The 17,918-nt window shown below is 31.1% G+C and overlaps 1 protein-coding gene across 2 annotated transcripts; it reads left to right on the plus strand.

Moving 5' to 3' along the window:
- Positions 1 to 6,877: 6,877 nt before the first annotated feature.
- Positions 6,878 to 17,189, plus strand: LOC126846533 (uncharacterized). 2 transcript variants are annotated; one of them, XM_050586033.1, is made up of 6 exons: positions 6,878 to 7,144; positions 12,579 to 12,875; positions 13,016 to 13,132; positions 13,235 to 13,347; positions 13,643 to 13,831; positions 16,329 to 17,189. In XM_050586033.1, the coding sequence occupies exons 1-6, from the start codon at positions 7,042 to 7,044 to the stop codon at positions 16,722 to 16,724; spliced, it is 1,215 nt and encodes a 404-aa protein (XP_050441990.1). In that variant the 5' UTR covers positions 6,878 to 7,041; the 3' UTR covers positions 16,725 to 17,189. The 2 variants fall into 2 exon arrangements, with proteins under 2 accessions (XP_050441990.1, XP_050441991.1); XM_050586034.1 differs by lacking the exon at positions 13,016 to 13,132 and having other exon boundaries at positions 6,879 to 7,144.
- Positions 17,190 to 17,918: the final 729 nt, after the last annotated feature.

A 17,918-nucleotide genomic window follows, 5' to 3' on the forward strand; every position in this document is an offset into this window, starting at 1 on the left:
TAATAAAAACACAACACTCGTTTGTAAAACGAGTTTATCTGTATCTCATATTTCTTTCTTTGTAATTAATGACTAAAGAGGTAATAATAATATTTATTATCTCTAGTTATATTTGTATAAATAAATAGTTTATTTTAAAAATAAATTTTTGCGCAGTGAAGAACATATTATTATTATTTATTGATTTCAGCGAGTTTGCAGAGCGCCTGAGAAAAGTGCTTGACTATTTAATCAGTTTTCTAAAAATATTTTAAAGTTGATAAAAACACCTTATAATATATATTTTCCAAAGTGCAATTAATTTAAATAATTATGAATATGTTAGTGAAAATAATGAATTCAATGTACAATACATATCTCGGGAACGACAAACATTTTTTTGTTTTGTTTCGGTATAGATATAAATTATAATTATAATATGTTATATGAAATGCCTGTATTGTACTATATTATATTAGGTTTATGGCTATACAACAATCATTGTTGGTATGACATTATTCTCAATAAATGTGACCAAAACGAATAGTTAGTATATATTTTACTGGAAATGTATTCACCGTGAGAGTTCAAATGGTTTTGCGTCGTTAACGTGAATGGTACATTTAGGGAAAAAACAATTAAAATGTATAATCGACAAACAACGCGTGTATTCATTTACCACACCTAGCGTTTGGATGCGATTCGTTGAAAAAAAAAATGTTCATAATATATGTATAATATACAGAAATAGACTATTTAATGGTGATGTAAGTATAAAAGATAAATAATGTTGTCGGTTGTTGTAGGTTATTATGCATATCACAGTGTTGCAGAGTAGAGAGCAAAATTATCATATCAAAAGAACACTCTGCATTACAATGAACCGAGAACGAGTGTAAAATGGCTGTTAATATTTTTCTAAAATATAAATAGCTTTTTGTTATAACACAATACACTCTGGGGTATAGCGATTTTCATCCGTATGAAATGTATTCGATTAAAGTTACCCCGCGGAACACTCTAGTTTATGTTGTTATTTAATAATGGAAAAAAAAAATATAATAGTAATTGTTACCTACACCATCACAACTTGTTGAGAGCTTACAAGCTACAATCTATTCGTGTTTAAAGTTGTATTATTTCCATTAAACCGTTTACACGGTATGGTTTCTTTTGACACGACACGACCTAAATTTCTAATATTTTGTTAGACGATTGAAATTATGCAAACAACAAATTGTATTTTCTAAAGACTCATTTAGTTTGTTTATGTATCATATTATTCTATTTGATAGCCGCCGGTTATATGTTCATCGTTTTGAACACCTTTAGATTGTACGTTTTTTTTATTTGATAAGGTTTCAGCTAATATAATGGTTATTAATTAGTCATCAATTGTGGCTAACATCAATATTATGCAACGTTTGCCCAACATTTAATGCCACGCAACATAAAATAATTATATATATTTAATTGCTTACCTAAATTTTGTTGTTATTATTCGATAATATTATACTTTATTGTAAATTGGAATGTTAAACATGTTATTAAACGAAACTATTTTAGAAACTATTAACTAACTATTTTTTTTAGAAATCGACTAAAAATATAAAATCCATCACACATTGCATGGTCATAGTTATACCTACTTGTTTAACATTTTGTTGACTTGAAGATAATATAATATTGTTGACGTGACTTTTAACAAATTTGTTGCGTTGAATCATTCCACACGATGTTTACCCTGTAAGCAGTCATCTTGTTAAACATTGATGATAAAATGATAGAATTATTTATGTTTTTGCGCACATACAACGTGAAATCTACTTTATTTTTTTCATAACACAACATCCAACATTATTATATTTTAAATAATGAGGCAAATCATCAAATGAGAAAACGTTCTAGTTTTTTCATTTTTAAATTACTATCATTGGGTACCACGAGTATGGTTGCTAGTATTGCTGTCAGAATTACAAAATTATATTTCATATTTTTAATATAATTGGCTCTGGCATGATAACAATAATAGTAATATATAAGTGTATAAAAATAATAATGATATGTATTTAGTGTGTAGCGATATAAAATCGGGGACATCCTTGATGTTATAAAGGACAGTTTATATCAGATGTATCTTTTTTCTGCAGAGGTTTCTTTCTATTTATTTTTATTTTTTAATTTAGGACCATTTTATTGTAATTGCTTAGCATAGTGCTCTATTATACCATTTGTTATCATTGTCTTGTATGCGAAAGCTGGAACTCCAATTTCATTATATTAAAAAAAATATTATCATTGCTCAATTGGTCATGTGTTCTAAATTTAAACCGAAGTACATACTACCCAAATCGGCATGCAACAACATGACCAGGAAATTGTACGGTTAAATAGGAAACACTAAAATCAATTTTCTCGCCAATTCGATTGCTGTTGGTTCAATTATTGAATGGAATCCATTAAAAATATTTTCAATTTCGACGCAGTGCTCAAAAGCGGTAATGGTTTATGATTTTACAATGAAGGGAATTTTTAACCACAGGGCCTATTTCTTCGTAGCTATACCTATTCAGCTAGTCCATAGATTGTCCACTCGTATACCAACTCTAATATAAGTTTGTGGCTCCGATATATAGTCAATAAAAGCAAAAAAATAATAATAGCTCTTTCCTCACAAGCTGTGGTAGTTATTTCTTTATTTCATATTTTTTTGGCTAGATTTTTTGGACTTTTAATCTCAAAACTGGACAACATTTTTTTAATCGAATTATAACCAAAACTTTAATCTCGGGACTATAATATAACATTTATTACTCATGCAGTGATTTTTATGAAATTTAATTACACAACAGGTTCTCATCTAAGGGGACTTTAAAATTTTGTTTTATCACTCTCGGTTATTAGTTATTACCTATAGACCTGCGATCAGCTGGTATCCGATGTTACGCAATTAGTATTGTTATTTTGTACTATAATATTATATTTTAGACTTTTTCTAGTTTAAAGATGATTATGGGCATGGAAGGACAGTACAGAAATCGATTTGAAACGCTAAATTTTTGTGAATACAACTACGCTTTTAATCGGTACGGGAAACGTTGCAATAATTTCAACTATTTCTCAATTATATCATTATCCTTTAGGTTCGTGTAAACAATCGGTAGAATTTCAAGGTCGCCTTAGATATCACACGCAAAGCAATCAAGTGTTGGAACTTGGACACAGTCACTACAGCAGCCGATGTACAAGTACACCAAAACGATACACGACACTAACGCGATAACACGATACTGCGCAAGTACACGTACCAATGCCGATAATAATTATATGATCGTGCACATGCATGCGATAAACATAATATATATGCAGAATATAATAATATTACGACCAAATTGTACATCATAGATACGATTTACAGTAACCACAAAATTACCACAAACATTTCAAAAAAATGTTAAGCAAAACAATAGAAAACTACCGACAGGCTTATAACAGTTTATATCGCTTATACTGAGCGTATCAACGGTTGATATCATTTATTTCACCCCATTGTTATGCGGCTTGGCTGATGGGCTGAAGTTTTCAGCCGTACAAACACAATACATTTAAGATTGCACTTTCGCGAACTTAACGTATTTACTTAAAACCGTGGTTGGTTGGTATACACTGGCGCGTTTAACACGAGGGCCAAGTCGTGCGGCGCCCGTTTAAACGGCATCTCGAGTAATTCCCCATTCATTAAAAGCACCTTTCAACCGAGCAGCAGTGGGAACAAACCGAAAACGTTTTCTCGGATCTATTTATATAATAATATTATTATTATTATTATTATCATTGTACACGCGTGCCGGCAAAATATCCAAAGGCCCCGCGAAAAGCTGTACCGCCATCGCCCATCGTTAAGTTCGTTTATGTACGAAATTTATTGTCGGCGTTTTAACTCCGGGCAATTTTAACCGAGATAATAGTCAAGCACAAAAGGGACACACTCCTCATTATAGAGAGAGAGAGAGAGAGAGAGAGAGATAGACCGAGCCCGGTTAAATCGCTGTCACGCAGAAACTGTGATTGAGTGGCCGCCAAATTAAATAACTGTGAGACCCTGTCTCTGCGAACCTAACCCGTTATTTTTTTAGTTACTCAATGAAATTATATTTGTTTAGGAAGTAAAAAAAAAACAAATATAAATAAATAAAACAATAAAATATACTTTAATAAATTATTATAGTAATAATATGGCAAATGCAATATCGAAGCTTCGGAGGATTTCAAAGATAATCCCTACGTTTATGTACGTATACATTATACCTAGTATAAACGGGCAAATAATCAAACGATATTGCTGTGTGCATTTTTATTACCGCGCGCATTGCTTATCCGTTGTTTATGGCGTGCATTTAAACCGACAAGGAGCATTAACATTAATGCCGTAATGGTATTTTTTTTAATATTTATTGTTTATGTGGACGATATTTATGCGTGGACGCATAGCAAAACAATCCAGTGTCAATAAAATTAAGTTATGCATTCAAAAACTAACAATTTTTATTGCGTTTTCGGCTTTTTCCTTCGTCGGCGCACATTTAAATAGTAATTAACCTTTAAATCTCCTTGAAAGTTTACTAGAGTATGCCTAAACGTTTTTGATGATATCGAAAATACTCAAGAATATTCTAGAAAGTTTTTGTTTTTTTTTCCCACCGTCAACGAAATTACCATAATTTGAATTAATTTATTATTTACTTGAAGCATGTTTACGTTGTATTTTAGTTAAAATATTTCAAGGTCTAAAACACACTATGCGTTGAGGATTCTTTCGGAGTATTGGTGTCATATTTTATAAAGCTTGTCGAAATTAAATTGCTACAACAATATACTTAGAAAACGAAAACCGTTTTATTATTTCGCCCGTAACGAATAGCTCGGATCAAGATGCCGGTTCTTAGTAATTTACTTCGCAGTAAGGTTGTAATAATAATGATATTTGGTTGGTAAAGGTACTTCACGTTTGATTTTCTCGTTAGTGTATTACAATGATACTTAACCTTGAAAATTACCATTTTGATGTTTCTATAAAAAGGCTTAACGCGTTACATTATGGCAAATTCAACAATAATGTGAATTGCTGGTAATTTTAAATCTGAATTCATAAAATTAAACATATTTTTTTATCGGCTCTTTGTAATTACTCGCCATTTGGTTAGGTAACAATTGTGTGTGTCTAATTTTATCAAAATCACAATCGATCAATGTCAACTGTTGTTTATCACACATTTTTTTTTAGAATAAAATATTTTTAAAAATGGTTTTATATTGTAGGCAAACGGCATAAAATACAATATTCAGTCTCAACCTCTCTGCGAAGCACACACGGTTTGCGTTGTAAATATGTTTTCAAAATGTAGTTACAAAATACAAGAAAGAACGTTTCCATTTACTTGGAGATATCACAACGTTGAGGCCTTAGGTCGGTAATACACAACACTAAAAAAAAATACTCAAATACATACAAGATATTGTACGCATGAGTTCGTGTAAATATCGTGATATCTTATATTGTATTTTTGTACTACTATTTGTATTATATGAGTTATATAGGCTAACAGCTAAGCTTCTGTTCTAAGAAAGGGAAAAAAAGAAAAAGTTTAATAGTTTATATTTCAATGCACAGTTAGGTAAGCTTACCCTAACTAGAAGGCCTAACAAAACTACTTATAGCTAAAGAGCCGTTCAATCGTTCTGTACAGAATTTGATTTCTACCAAAACCACCATTGGTTTTCCATGGTCATGCTGAATTAAGTATTTACAAGCTTGGCGTTTGGAATTGGGTCTCGCGAGTAGGGCTAATAACAATACTGTTACACGACCGGGATGGTGTTCGGATTAGGCCCCTCTCTCTCTGAAATATGTCCTCTGAGAGCAATTGAGATGCCATTCAAACGGCCATTATTAAATAGAATAAAGGATTATATTGTTTTTTTTTGTCTGCAATAAAACTGCGATACAACGGTATAACCCCAAATTTTTGACGTAAACTATTTGGAAAAAAATATTATTGCACTATGTTTAATAGAAGATTTAAGTCTTAGGGGAGGTTTACGCGTAGTAAGGTAAACAATGTTTTTCCAGAGCTCGTCGGACGGTGATTTATTGCGTCCTTCCTGGGTACGATACATACATAACACAATCATAGACGTGCAAAAAGATGTGTCAAAACACAAACATATATATATATATATATTTTATGTACATGTATTACCAGTGTAATTTACAAAAACGTAAGTTTGTATACATTTACAGGCGCATCACTAATTTTGGATGCACGATGTAGATTTTGTATCTTGTACAGTGCATATGAATGCCTGAACACAATCATCGGTGTTAATATTATTATAATGACTATATTTTTATATTGACTGTATAGTCAAACGACGTGTACGACTGCACAACTCCAATGATATAACATCATAGAGGTGCAGACCCAGCCGGTGGCCGACAGAGCTATTAAAACCGATAACGGAGCGTTTTGCATAAACGAGATGCATTCTAGAAATTTCCATGTTTACAGATACCGAATTTAGCCCGGGTTCTCGCGCAAGCCAACAACAGCAACAACGACAACGATGAACAATTTAAATGATAATAATAATCGTCGACGGCGGCCGTTCGCGGTCCGCTGCGGTGAAAACCGGGCACGCCGGTTCACGTGTGTTATTATTTTTAATATTATTACGCGTACAGTATTATATATATATATATATATATGTATATATATACCAGTATTATTATTGTTGTTGTTGTTGATGTTATTATCGTGGTGCGTGGATCGTGGCAGCCGCGATGCACGGTCCGGATGGACGTGGAGAGGGGACGCGTTTATATAGCGGACCCGAGGACGGACGCGGCCCGTATACGACAGACTATCGATACGCGAACAGAAACGACGAGCCGCCGCGAGAAAACGCAATAATTGTATTTTCAAATTATATATATATATATTATTTTTCCTGTGACTTAACTCGGCGAATTTTTCTCAAATCGTTCAAAACCCGGAAAACGACATGGCCAAGTTGGCGTTTTTGTCGGCGTTTGCAGCGGTCGCCTTGTTGGCCGCGTCGGCCGTCCAAGCCGTGCCGGTAGAGGCATCGTCCGACGGTAAAACCGGTAAGTAGTCGTCCGGCATATTTTTCTTTTATCATCCAAGTAATAACCCCAAAGGCGACGTGTACAATGAAATATGATTTTTTTTTTACACCTCAGCTGCACCCGCTCTTTTCATTTTTTTTTTTTACCTGTTGTCGTCGTACTAGTACACATAGTCTGTATAGAACGTTCTAGAAGGTCGTTTCGGCGGATCAGAGACCGGTCGAAGCTACCATTTTGTCGGTGAAAATCAATCGATTACACCGTCGAAATATTATTACCGTTATCGTTCGAATGATATTTATCGTTGCACTATGCATTTAATTGTGCCTGTACAACAGAATTGTCATTCCGGTCGGTGGCGGCAGCAAGGTCTCTTTCGTCCGTCCCGGGTCGCCTCCTTGGTCCCGATTTCCCCTGTGAACGATCCTCGACAAACACGGTAATTAATAATAATCTTCTGCAATAGGAATTTTTCCCGAGGAATTTCGCAGTGATAGAATGTTTTAATTAAAACCCCATTGCTACACACACCGGCCTGTTTATTAGGTATAATACAGAATAATATGGTAGGTATGTTCTAATGCGCGTTGCCCGATTTCCAAAAAAATGTCATCGCGATACGCTTTGTGTAAAGATTTACATTTTTTTTTCATTTTGATCACTACATTTGAGTTATTATATATTTTAAAGCGACGTTATAAGCGTAGGTGTATTGCAATGCCGTACACGCATAAAACGACGTGCACGCATTATTAATGTCCATTGTATTCTGTTCTTAAAAGTGCAATTACTATGCACTACAACGGCCGAGGGACATTTCCAGAACATTTTCCAACGGAATCCATGTGTTGGGATGGGCGTGTGTACCTGCAGCTCGTATTGAATGTTATTTGTATTAAATATTATAACGATTTTACGTATTCCATATGCGAAGAAAAGGATACATTACAAAATAATACATACGAAGATGGGTAATTTTATTTAATAACACCATCTGTAGGTCTAGTATTTTCTATGGGAACGTTTACAATGTTATGGCAAATTTATTTTTTTTAAATGGAAATTACAACGATAAATCAACCGATCGAAACGTGTCACAATAGTCAATATCGATACCGTTAAGAACCTCAATTCGCATAATATGACCAATGCTAACTTATCATACCTATGATAGGTAGGATACCCATACGTAGGTATATTAACCATGATATATTATTCAAGACCGCTGCTCTTTGGCTGTTATAATTGACAATGCATTAGTAGTAAAATTTTCTGAAAGTATAACGACGATCTTAAATATATTTTTTTAAATTTTTTTCCAGTAATGCCCCATAAAAAAACTTAATCAAAGATATTTTTAAGTACTCCAATTAATACTTCCGTAGTCATTAACGGTGTGATGGTTAAAATAAAAATAAACTTTGGCTCCAACGTCTTACGGTACTGTAAATATTTACCACTACTGTGCATTGGACCTACTCGTGAACACCGTTAAAGTTTAGAAATACCATTAATTACTCTTTATTCGACGTACAAATAACCGTCCATTGTAAATTAAAAATAATTTTGTTGTTTTCGAGAAATCTTATAAAAGTGATGGAAAATATTTTTCATTGAAATATTTGTAATTAAAAAAAATTACATTTGCTAAAAATTAAAAATGCATTGCATTATATTTCGCGTAATAGTTACAAAATTATAAATGAAGGAAAAATACTTAATTTTTACAACGAATTTCTTATTATATATATTTTTTTTAATTTAAAATATTTTAAGAGTTAATTTTCTTTAAAAGTAAAATACATTTCTTATCTATTCGCTTTAAATTTTTTATAACATGTACTTTATATTTTAGTCACGCAATTTCCATAATAACTAAACGCGACCACTAGCCTCGTTTTGTTACTACAATTTACAATACATACATAATATAGACATAATTTGTTCAATGTTTACGATATATTTTGTTGATAAAAAGTGTTGCTATCGAGAGAGATACGGTAAGGTTAGGTTAGGTGGAAAAGTGATGACAGGATCAAAGGAAAATCTATGAAAAAAAAATCCGAAAATTGTATTTTAATAATTCTTAGGTAGACGGCACCCATTACTTAACGAACGTTATTTTTTTTAAACAATAACAGCTATAATGTTTGGATGAAATGCGGTTATTATTCATTGCTTTTTTTTTTCCTATGAGAATATTCGCGAGAGACTAATTAACCGTACTTCCGTTTTATGTTGCACGGTACATTATGGAATCTTTCGCATGTGAAGGCATTTGGTAATTAATCATGGTTAAGCAACATTATGTTTCATCCTATCAAAAATCAATGTTAACCTGTGTTACATATGAGTATATAATGGAAACTCACATAACTGCGATACTATCTACCTACCATAATACAATAGCTAACTACTATGACGGTCTGAATAATTTTATTCCGTGTTTTACGTAAGGCATTCTACTGTAGGCCATAACTCTTATTATTATACCACGTGGGAAAAATAAATGAGTACAAAATGCATTACTAGTATTCTCGAAGTGCAATGAATTTTTATTTCAGTATTTTTTTTTTTTTTTAAGTAGTTTGTGTAGTATTTTTTTTTTTTAGGAAGAACTTAAAGGGGCAAACAAAAAGCAATACTTGTGGCAAATAATTTAAGAGTAACGCATATTACATGTTTCTAGTAAAATAACTTTAAACGATTTTTTCCTCTCAGTTATGGTGAAAGTATGATAAAAAATGGTAATGGTTGAGACTTTAGAAAGTGACTTTGCATTTTAGTTTTACTATGTATACACTTAAATTATACGGATCTTTCCGTTCCCTTTAATGCCCAACAAAAAACCATTGCATTTTTAATCACTATATACATCGACTGTACTCGAGTGCAGTTGTCTTAACGAAAATATTACAATTTATTTATAAAATTATTTCTATAACTAAAAATAAAGTAAAACATTACTGTATGCATAATGAGTAATTTTAAGAATTAAAAAATATTACATTTTAAAAGTAAGTTTTATTATAACACTTTTTTCTTAACATTGTTTTTGAGGACTATTGTTTGATTTTTATCTTGAATAGGTATGAAAAATAAAAATATCATCTCTTTATACTAGCACAGTTGGATAATACTAAAACATATTGTATCTAAAGTATGAAAAATGAAGTCTCCCATACAAAACACATTGGTTTTTCGTGTATTTCATATCAATATATTCAGTAAATTGGAATCGTTATTCAATTTGCGTTTCTCAAGTTAGACGAATTATAATATTGTTAACGTGCCAAACATTTTCAGCTTGACAGTCCCCTAGGTAGTGTACGTTGTAATTAATATTTATTAAAAGGCATTTTGATTCGTTTCATTGACTATGACGTCATATAGCAGGATGTGAACATTCATTATATTATTATCACCATATTAGTCACCAAAAGACAGTATCATCCTATCACAGTATCTGTATTTTGCTTATGTTTGACCCTCGATTTACGTTTTTTTTTGAAAAATATAGTTTCCGATCATTTTAATGCAATTTTGCTTTTAACAAGCGATACAGAAAGCAATAATCAATAAATACATTTAAAAACTACGTTAGGCAGTTACTAGTTTTAAGTGGTCACTTATTTTTTGAAAATTAAAAAAGTAATGCCGTTTATGGTATTTTTTAAGTTGGAAAAAAACTACTTCAAATAATTTAAACTTATTTTACAACTATTCATAAAAGACATAAATTGTAATTGAAATATTCGCCTTTAAGTTTTCTACGGACTAAAAATTGCTATTTAATAATACATCGTTTACACGTTTTGTTTTATACAAATTATAAAAACTATTAAATTATCCTAATTAACACTGTTACAATTTTCACACCATATCGGCGAGTGCAGTAATTTATTTGTAATGCCATTCAATAATGGAGTCCTTGAAAGTTTTCCTCACTTTGAGAACTAATATAAACCCATAGTAAATTAAAATATGTTTGTATATTCCATTTTATATTTACGCTTGAAGGATTTTTAACGTTTCCTTTTTCCTCGTTGGTTTTTATACTTTTACACAACTAGATCGTACGTTAACTAAAAAAAGTAGCCGTTCAAATCAAATATTTATCTACTGTTTTGATGTAATTGGATTTTCTTTTCTTATATATTTTATATCCAAGAAAAAAAAACATAAACAATAACTTCCGTTTAATGTAAAATATTATGTATTTAACTACAGTTATCATTAGTAATCGAATGTGCAACAATAATTATTACTTTGAAATATCTCGATATATTTTATATTCTTAGAGAATATTTATATTTATATATCTTTTATAGCTTGACGTTTAACACAATTTATTTGCAAATATTTTGTTTATATATATATTAAAACAAAATTAAATTAAAATACAAATTTTAAATCTTCGTATTTACTTATACTATTACTATGACTATATCTGCTGCTGCGGCATTTGGCAAAGTAAACTAATACAAATTATTAGTATATATGTATTACTTATATATATATATATGTATATAAGAAGAAATTATTAAAAATCTTAAAGGGTGATTGAAGGATTGATGACCAATATAAAATTGAGTTGCTTATAAATTAATATGACTCGTATAGTTGTTGATATCAAAGTACACATCACTCAACCTTGACTAAGTTGTATGCAGTAGAAATTGGGCGGCAGTTTTATTTAGGTTTTGTTATGTATTGTCATTTGTAACATAATTACCATATTACTATTGTCATATTTGTATACATCTTCAACATGAATTAGAAAAATAGATATAATGCTGATAAATATCTAATTAAATTAAAAAAAAGAATCGTTACTATCTATACATGTATGAGCCTATATTCTTATTATAATGAGGTTACTGTGTTTGGTATTCTATTCAAAACAATGGTTTCAGAATGACGTGTTATTTAGAATATAATATGATTGTATAATAATTGCTCATACATTAGGGCGTGTTGTTTTTAAACCTCATTTACAGTTCCCGTCATGTATCTGAAATCCGGTTTACAGCCAAACATATTATTTTGGCAAATAGTTCATATTATGTTTCTCTCTAAATATCTTGTCCGCCGTAGGTAATATTATGTTATGCTGCCATGACTGCTCGCAGTGACAAATTGTGCATTCACACAATATGGATACACCACAATTCTGATTTATGAATTTTTAACGTAGTATACATTACAATTTAACGATAAAAATTTAATTTTTTTTTTTTTTAAATAATTTTCAACTTATTTTTTATAGTATGTATGAAAATGATCACTGTGTGTTTTAGGATTTACCGAGTATATACTGATTACGTTTACCGTTTAATTGATGTCTTACAATAATAAGTCTTACAGATTAATAACAATAATAGTTCAATTAACCACGAATAGTCATGTTTTACGGAATGTACTAATATTTAAAATAATAATAATTTTTCAGGTGATTCAATAACCGCCGTACAACCTGAGGTCGTTGATGATGTGTTGATTAGTAAACCTGACGATGTAGTCAAGGAAAAACCTGCGGATGTACAAAAACCTTCTGCCAAACAAGAAATCGACGAAGTACCCCAAAAACCCACCTTACAGACCAATGTCCGCCCGCAGCAATTCCCCAGTTTTAACCCACAGTGGTTCCCATTGCCCCAACAACAATCGGACATGTTCTACTCGCCATTCCCAATGTTTAATTCGCCGTTCAACAGGTTGTTCCAGGCTTACAACCAAGAATTCAGAGGTAGATACTTGAAAATATACTATGTATAATATCAAATTTTTAACATCGCATAATTTGCATGATTGTTTTTGTTTAACCGTCTCTCACTGTGCTCGTTTTAAATAAAAATTAACCAACATATTATACCGCTTCATTCACAGCACCCGAAGTGATAATAATAAACCCAAAAGCTACCGTTTCGTCCAACCGTACATCAGTTACACCGATTCCGTTATTAATCAGCGCCTTGCTTAATGCTTTTCGGCCAGAGCCGACAGGTAATTGTTTAACACGCTTCCATCGTCAGACATGTTTTTATCATTGATTAAAGTAATCATGTATTTTTTTTTTGGGAATAACTTTTGAAATTTAAATTCTAGGTATTTTGTCGCAATTTGAAAAAGAACTAACAGATTTTGACGATATAACGAAAACCGACACGGACGAGGTGGAACCGAGTTTACCAGCAAATAAGACCACAACCAGAACTGAGGTAATGCCATTTTTTCATATACAGGGTCAAAGATCATGCTCAATAGTTGTATTTCAGATGTCAGTAAATTGCCCAGTGTTAATCGGAAGGTTATATATGCTATTTAAATGCTGGCACATGTAAAGTGTTCCACAGCAATATGATCAGTCCAATATTATGTAGTTCTATTTAATATTAGCGTAAACTGTAATTGATATTCGAGGCATTTTGTTTTTTACAGAATATGATATTCTCTAAGGTGTCTGATGAATTGAAATATTGTTTAATTTTTATCAAAATTGTTTTTTTGTTTTAGATTATTGACGGCCACGTTGTACAGATAAATGAAACCACTTACAGCAGTGGAGACGATAACAACAAAAGCTTCTTCCACTTTAAAAAGATTCACGTGTTGCCTCAAGAACCACTACCCCAACAACCAGAGGATAAAAAACCTGATCCGGTTCATCCATCTGTCGCAACTGACAGTGTCAGCCCTTCCAAGGTAGACAATACTAATCCGGATTCAGAAATTGAAACTATTGATAGCTCTAACGAAATCCCTAAATATAAATCTCAGCAGTAATTATATTTGTAAATATTACCAATGCTTTCAATTTATTTACAAATTTACTTTTTGACTTTATTAACTCTGCTTTATTATACCCTAATAACTATTTTAACCCTAATATTGTTTTTTCTCTTACTTTGAGAATATATTGTAATAACGAAATCTAAAATTTGCTTCCAAATGACTAAATGCAAATCAAAAGAGCAACTATAGCTATAATCAAAATGATTTTACTAGAAAACAAGTATTTTTTAATGTAGAAATAATAATGTATTTGTTGCATGATTTTAGCAGATCTTAACTTAAATAAATATTAGAACTTAGGAAGTATAATTTATTGGACAAAATATATTATCATGTTCAATGTTTGAAAAATCGTTAAATTTTTTTTTTTGTATTTCGTAAATAGATTATTAGGTGTTTTTTTTATTATTTACATTTTTTATTTTTACACAAATACGTAACACTTACTATGTTATTTCAAATACAAATAAAGATGTTGCTAGATTACAAAAATGTATAGTTTTGACGAGTGTTCTATTTTGTGGTGTTCAATTATCTTAAAAATGTACTTCTCTCTCGCTAATGTCTTAACCTATCGCAACGATGAATAACATGTATGTTATTTAACGTAAACAAATTAGAAATAGGTACTATATAAACATAGTCATAATAAATAATATAAACGTTAACTGTAGTATTAACAATTATTGGTGTAAATGGCTAACATTATATTGTAAGTATATAATGTTATTGTAATATGTATTATATGATATCGCTTATATATTTTCTTTACCCATATTTCTTTCAAATGGGTTATCTTCGTGCTATTGTTACTGTTTTATTGTAATGTCTTTGTAATCCGATACTTGACGACCGGCAAAAACTTGCTGTATTTTTTATGTGAGTTGCTAATACAAAATACCATCAATAACACAGCTTCGTTTAAACTGAAAAGACATTATTAAAAAAAAAAAAATATTTCCAAAAAATGTTGCAATTCAAATTAACTAGTCGCAGTGTTGTTTAACATTAATAACAGAAAAAAAGTCGACGGTTATAGGATTAACGAAACAATCGGCGAAAACAAAAATTAACAACACTTTTTTCATTGGACGTACTTTTCAGCTCTTAATAGGGTCGTATTTTTAAGAAAACATAATTTCAATAACTTTTAAATGTACGCCTTGTTTGGGTTTACCGAAATTCGTCGTGGTATTATTATGCATTTATTACCAAAGTATATAAATATAATACGAACGATATTTGATATAATTAAAATAATATGCTGGACAAAATAACAAGTCGGTGACTGCTATCGTTCGATTACTAATTTATTAATTTTAATTGGTAGGAAACAGGATGATGTCGTGGTGAACAATATTAATAATTGTAATTGTCTGTACCACTCAACTATGTACAATTTCTCTCTCATTTATTCTTCAAGTAGTGCTAAACGGGAGTTGTTCTTATTTTAGTGTCGTTTCGGCTAAAATGTATCTATATTTCATGTATGTATAGTAAAGTTGTTATATAATATGTAAGTGGCACCAAATAACTTAATTTCTTTTTTATCTATATTCTGGTTATAAAGAAATTATCTCTTTTTAGTCATCTAAAATTAAAACTAACTACTATTTATTCATGCGTATGACTATGTAGATAAAATTATAATGTACAGCGATTGTTAAAGCCTATCATACATTTTAATTAAATATTTAAATAATTGTATTATTAAAGTAATGCGTTGATTATAAATCTAAACTACTAGTGCAGTGTATATGTAAATAACGCAAGTTATTATAACCGTTTCTTTGGAATTGTTTTTATTGATTTCATTAAAAAAGTATGTTTAACATTGTTTGATCATCTAACTCAGAAATGGCTTCCATAAAACTATAATATTATACACGGTGGAAATTCTTGAAACTGAATAGTTTTATTGTTTTTTTTTTTTTACCGATTTCCACGGTTTGATTCAACGTAAGTATTACATTTGAGTTGTTACTTGAACCACATACACAATACATAAATAAATATTTGTAATTTAATTTAATTTTTGCACATCAAAATTACAATTTACAGGTTTACTATATAATAACGAATAGTTAATTTTCATATTTTCACACGACCTATATTATTATGTGTTCTGTTGGATTTAACAATCGCCACCTATCATCAAGGGTTTAATAAGTTTGGAAACCGGTTTCAAAAGTTTCCAAACTCATCGAACACCACGTGCAAAAGATACAATAGATAATAAAAAACTGATTATTAACAACGATTGGCTCTGTTGACTAAACCTTGTGTAAATAGTACCCGTAACGATGCATTACCATTTTTGCCAACGACATTTACAATTCGATTTCAGATTAACTTTGGGCTTACACACTGTTGTTAACCAGACTACAATTTATCGGTCATTTTACAGATAATAGCCGAACCTTTGACGGTCAACGATCGGTTCCAAGCGGCTGCGACCAGTTATCGCCCGTATGCGCCGTACAACATGCGACCCTTGTTGATGCCGTACCAGCCCAACTTATACCACAACCGCGGTCAAGGTCACGGCCCCAGCAAATTAGTGCTGGCCCCGGCCGGCGCCGTCGACAGGCCCGTGAGCTTAGTGGGCGATACGATGGTTAACGATTTGGCATTTGCGCAACAGCAAGCTTCCGGTTTGCATCAACTGCCCCCGGACGTGGAGATCATCGACGTGCACGGGAAGCCGCAACGCGGAAACCAAGAATCCGTGCCTTACTATTACAACACCATCGAAAATTCCAGTCAAAAAAAATCTACTAAATTTCCCGGTTACAAATACTGACCGATAACCCCGTGCTAGATGTACAGCCGTTAAATAACATAATTGATACTGTCGGTGCTACTATTCATGTCGTGTCAATAATTACATATTATCTAGAGCTAGTTTTTTTTATATTTATTCCTACACAGAAACTAAAGGTCAGTGGCGTATTTCTACGAGGGAGGGGACGATCCTGCTCCTTGGCCTTAGTATAGTTAGAAAACATATATACTTAAAAGTAATATTATACAGAGAAATACGGAAAACTTAACTGCAAAAAACAAAGGTCAAGGGGTGCGATCTATCCTCCGTATCCTCACCACCCCCATAAATACCCCACTGCTAAGAGTATCAAGTAATCATGGTGCTTTTCGCTTCTACTCCATCGCTATACATGACAGACAAACATGATATTTTGTAAAGTAACTATTAGTTATAGATGTCCTTGTGTATAAGATCTCAATTATATTAGTTATGTCGCCCAAAGTTTAATATTCTATTTGTAAAACTATAACTTTTACAGTATTGCCAGTATTTTAAGATTAGTAAAACATTTAATAATGTAGGCTATATAGCTGTTTATTTATTTTTTTGTTCTGTTTATGTAATAAAATAATAGTATTAGATCTATACAATAGTTCTTTTGTTTCAAATAGATAGTTTTTAGTAAAACTGTTTATATTACACGGAGAGAAAAATGTAAATGTCAAAAAAAAAAAAAAATTAAAAATGAACTGGGCGAGATGTTAAGAATAAAATATTTTTGTGACCGAAGCGCAGAATTAATAAACCTAATTCTAATTGAATTTTTTTTTAAATTAAATTAAACTTAGTTTTAAATATTTTGAAAATTAAAAGAAACTTTGCTCTTAATATATTATAATCTAATAGAATTTATGATAATTAGTCTATAACAGAGTTGAATGATATTTTTAATTCAAACTGATATAGATAAAAAATAAAATTAGGAGACTTGGTCAGTCAGTGTACACGATTCTTACGTCTAACTACACATTAATTATTCACTTGTATTATTCGCCCTTCCTCTACCTACGATAAGTTGAAGTAGATGCAAAAAGTTTACGACCTACAAAAATTATTGTTCAAGTTTAATGGTAAAATAAAATAAAAATAACTATGACTATAGTTACAAATATTTACAATGATAATAAAAAAACAAAATTGAAAAATATTTAATTGGTTTGTAGTTATTTT

The sequence above is a fragment of the Adelges cooleyi genome, unplaced genomic scaffold, assembly GCF_023614345.1.
Source record: "Adelges cooleyi isolate 19-005CV unplaced genomic scaffold, UGA_ACOO_1.1 ACOO_flye_CR_arks_rails_tigmint_CR_PRNA_9, whole genome shotgun sequence".
In the NCBI taxonomy this organism is placed as follows: Eukaryota; Metazoa; Arthropoda; class Insecta; order Hemiptera; family Adelgidae; genus Adelges; species Adelges cooleyi.

Excerpts from the sequence above, each read along its gene's own strand:
- LOC126846533 (XM_050586033.1), top strand. The coding sequence starts at position 7,042 with ATGGCCAAGTTGGCGTTTTTGTCGGCGTTTGCAGCGGTCGCCTTGTTG. Across the intron at positions 7,145-12,578 it reads ATCGTCCGACGGTAAAACCG|GTGATTCAATAACCGCCGTA; the intron begins GTAAGTAGTCGT and ends ATAATTTTTCAG. Across the intron at positions 13,133-13,234 it reads TTTTCGGCCAGAGCCGACAG|GTATTTTGTCGCAATTTGAA; the intron begins GTAATTGTTTAA and ends TTTAAATTCTAG.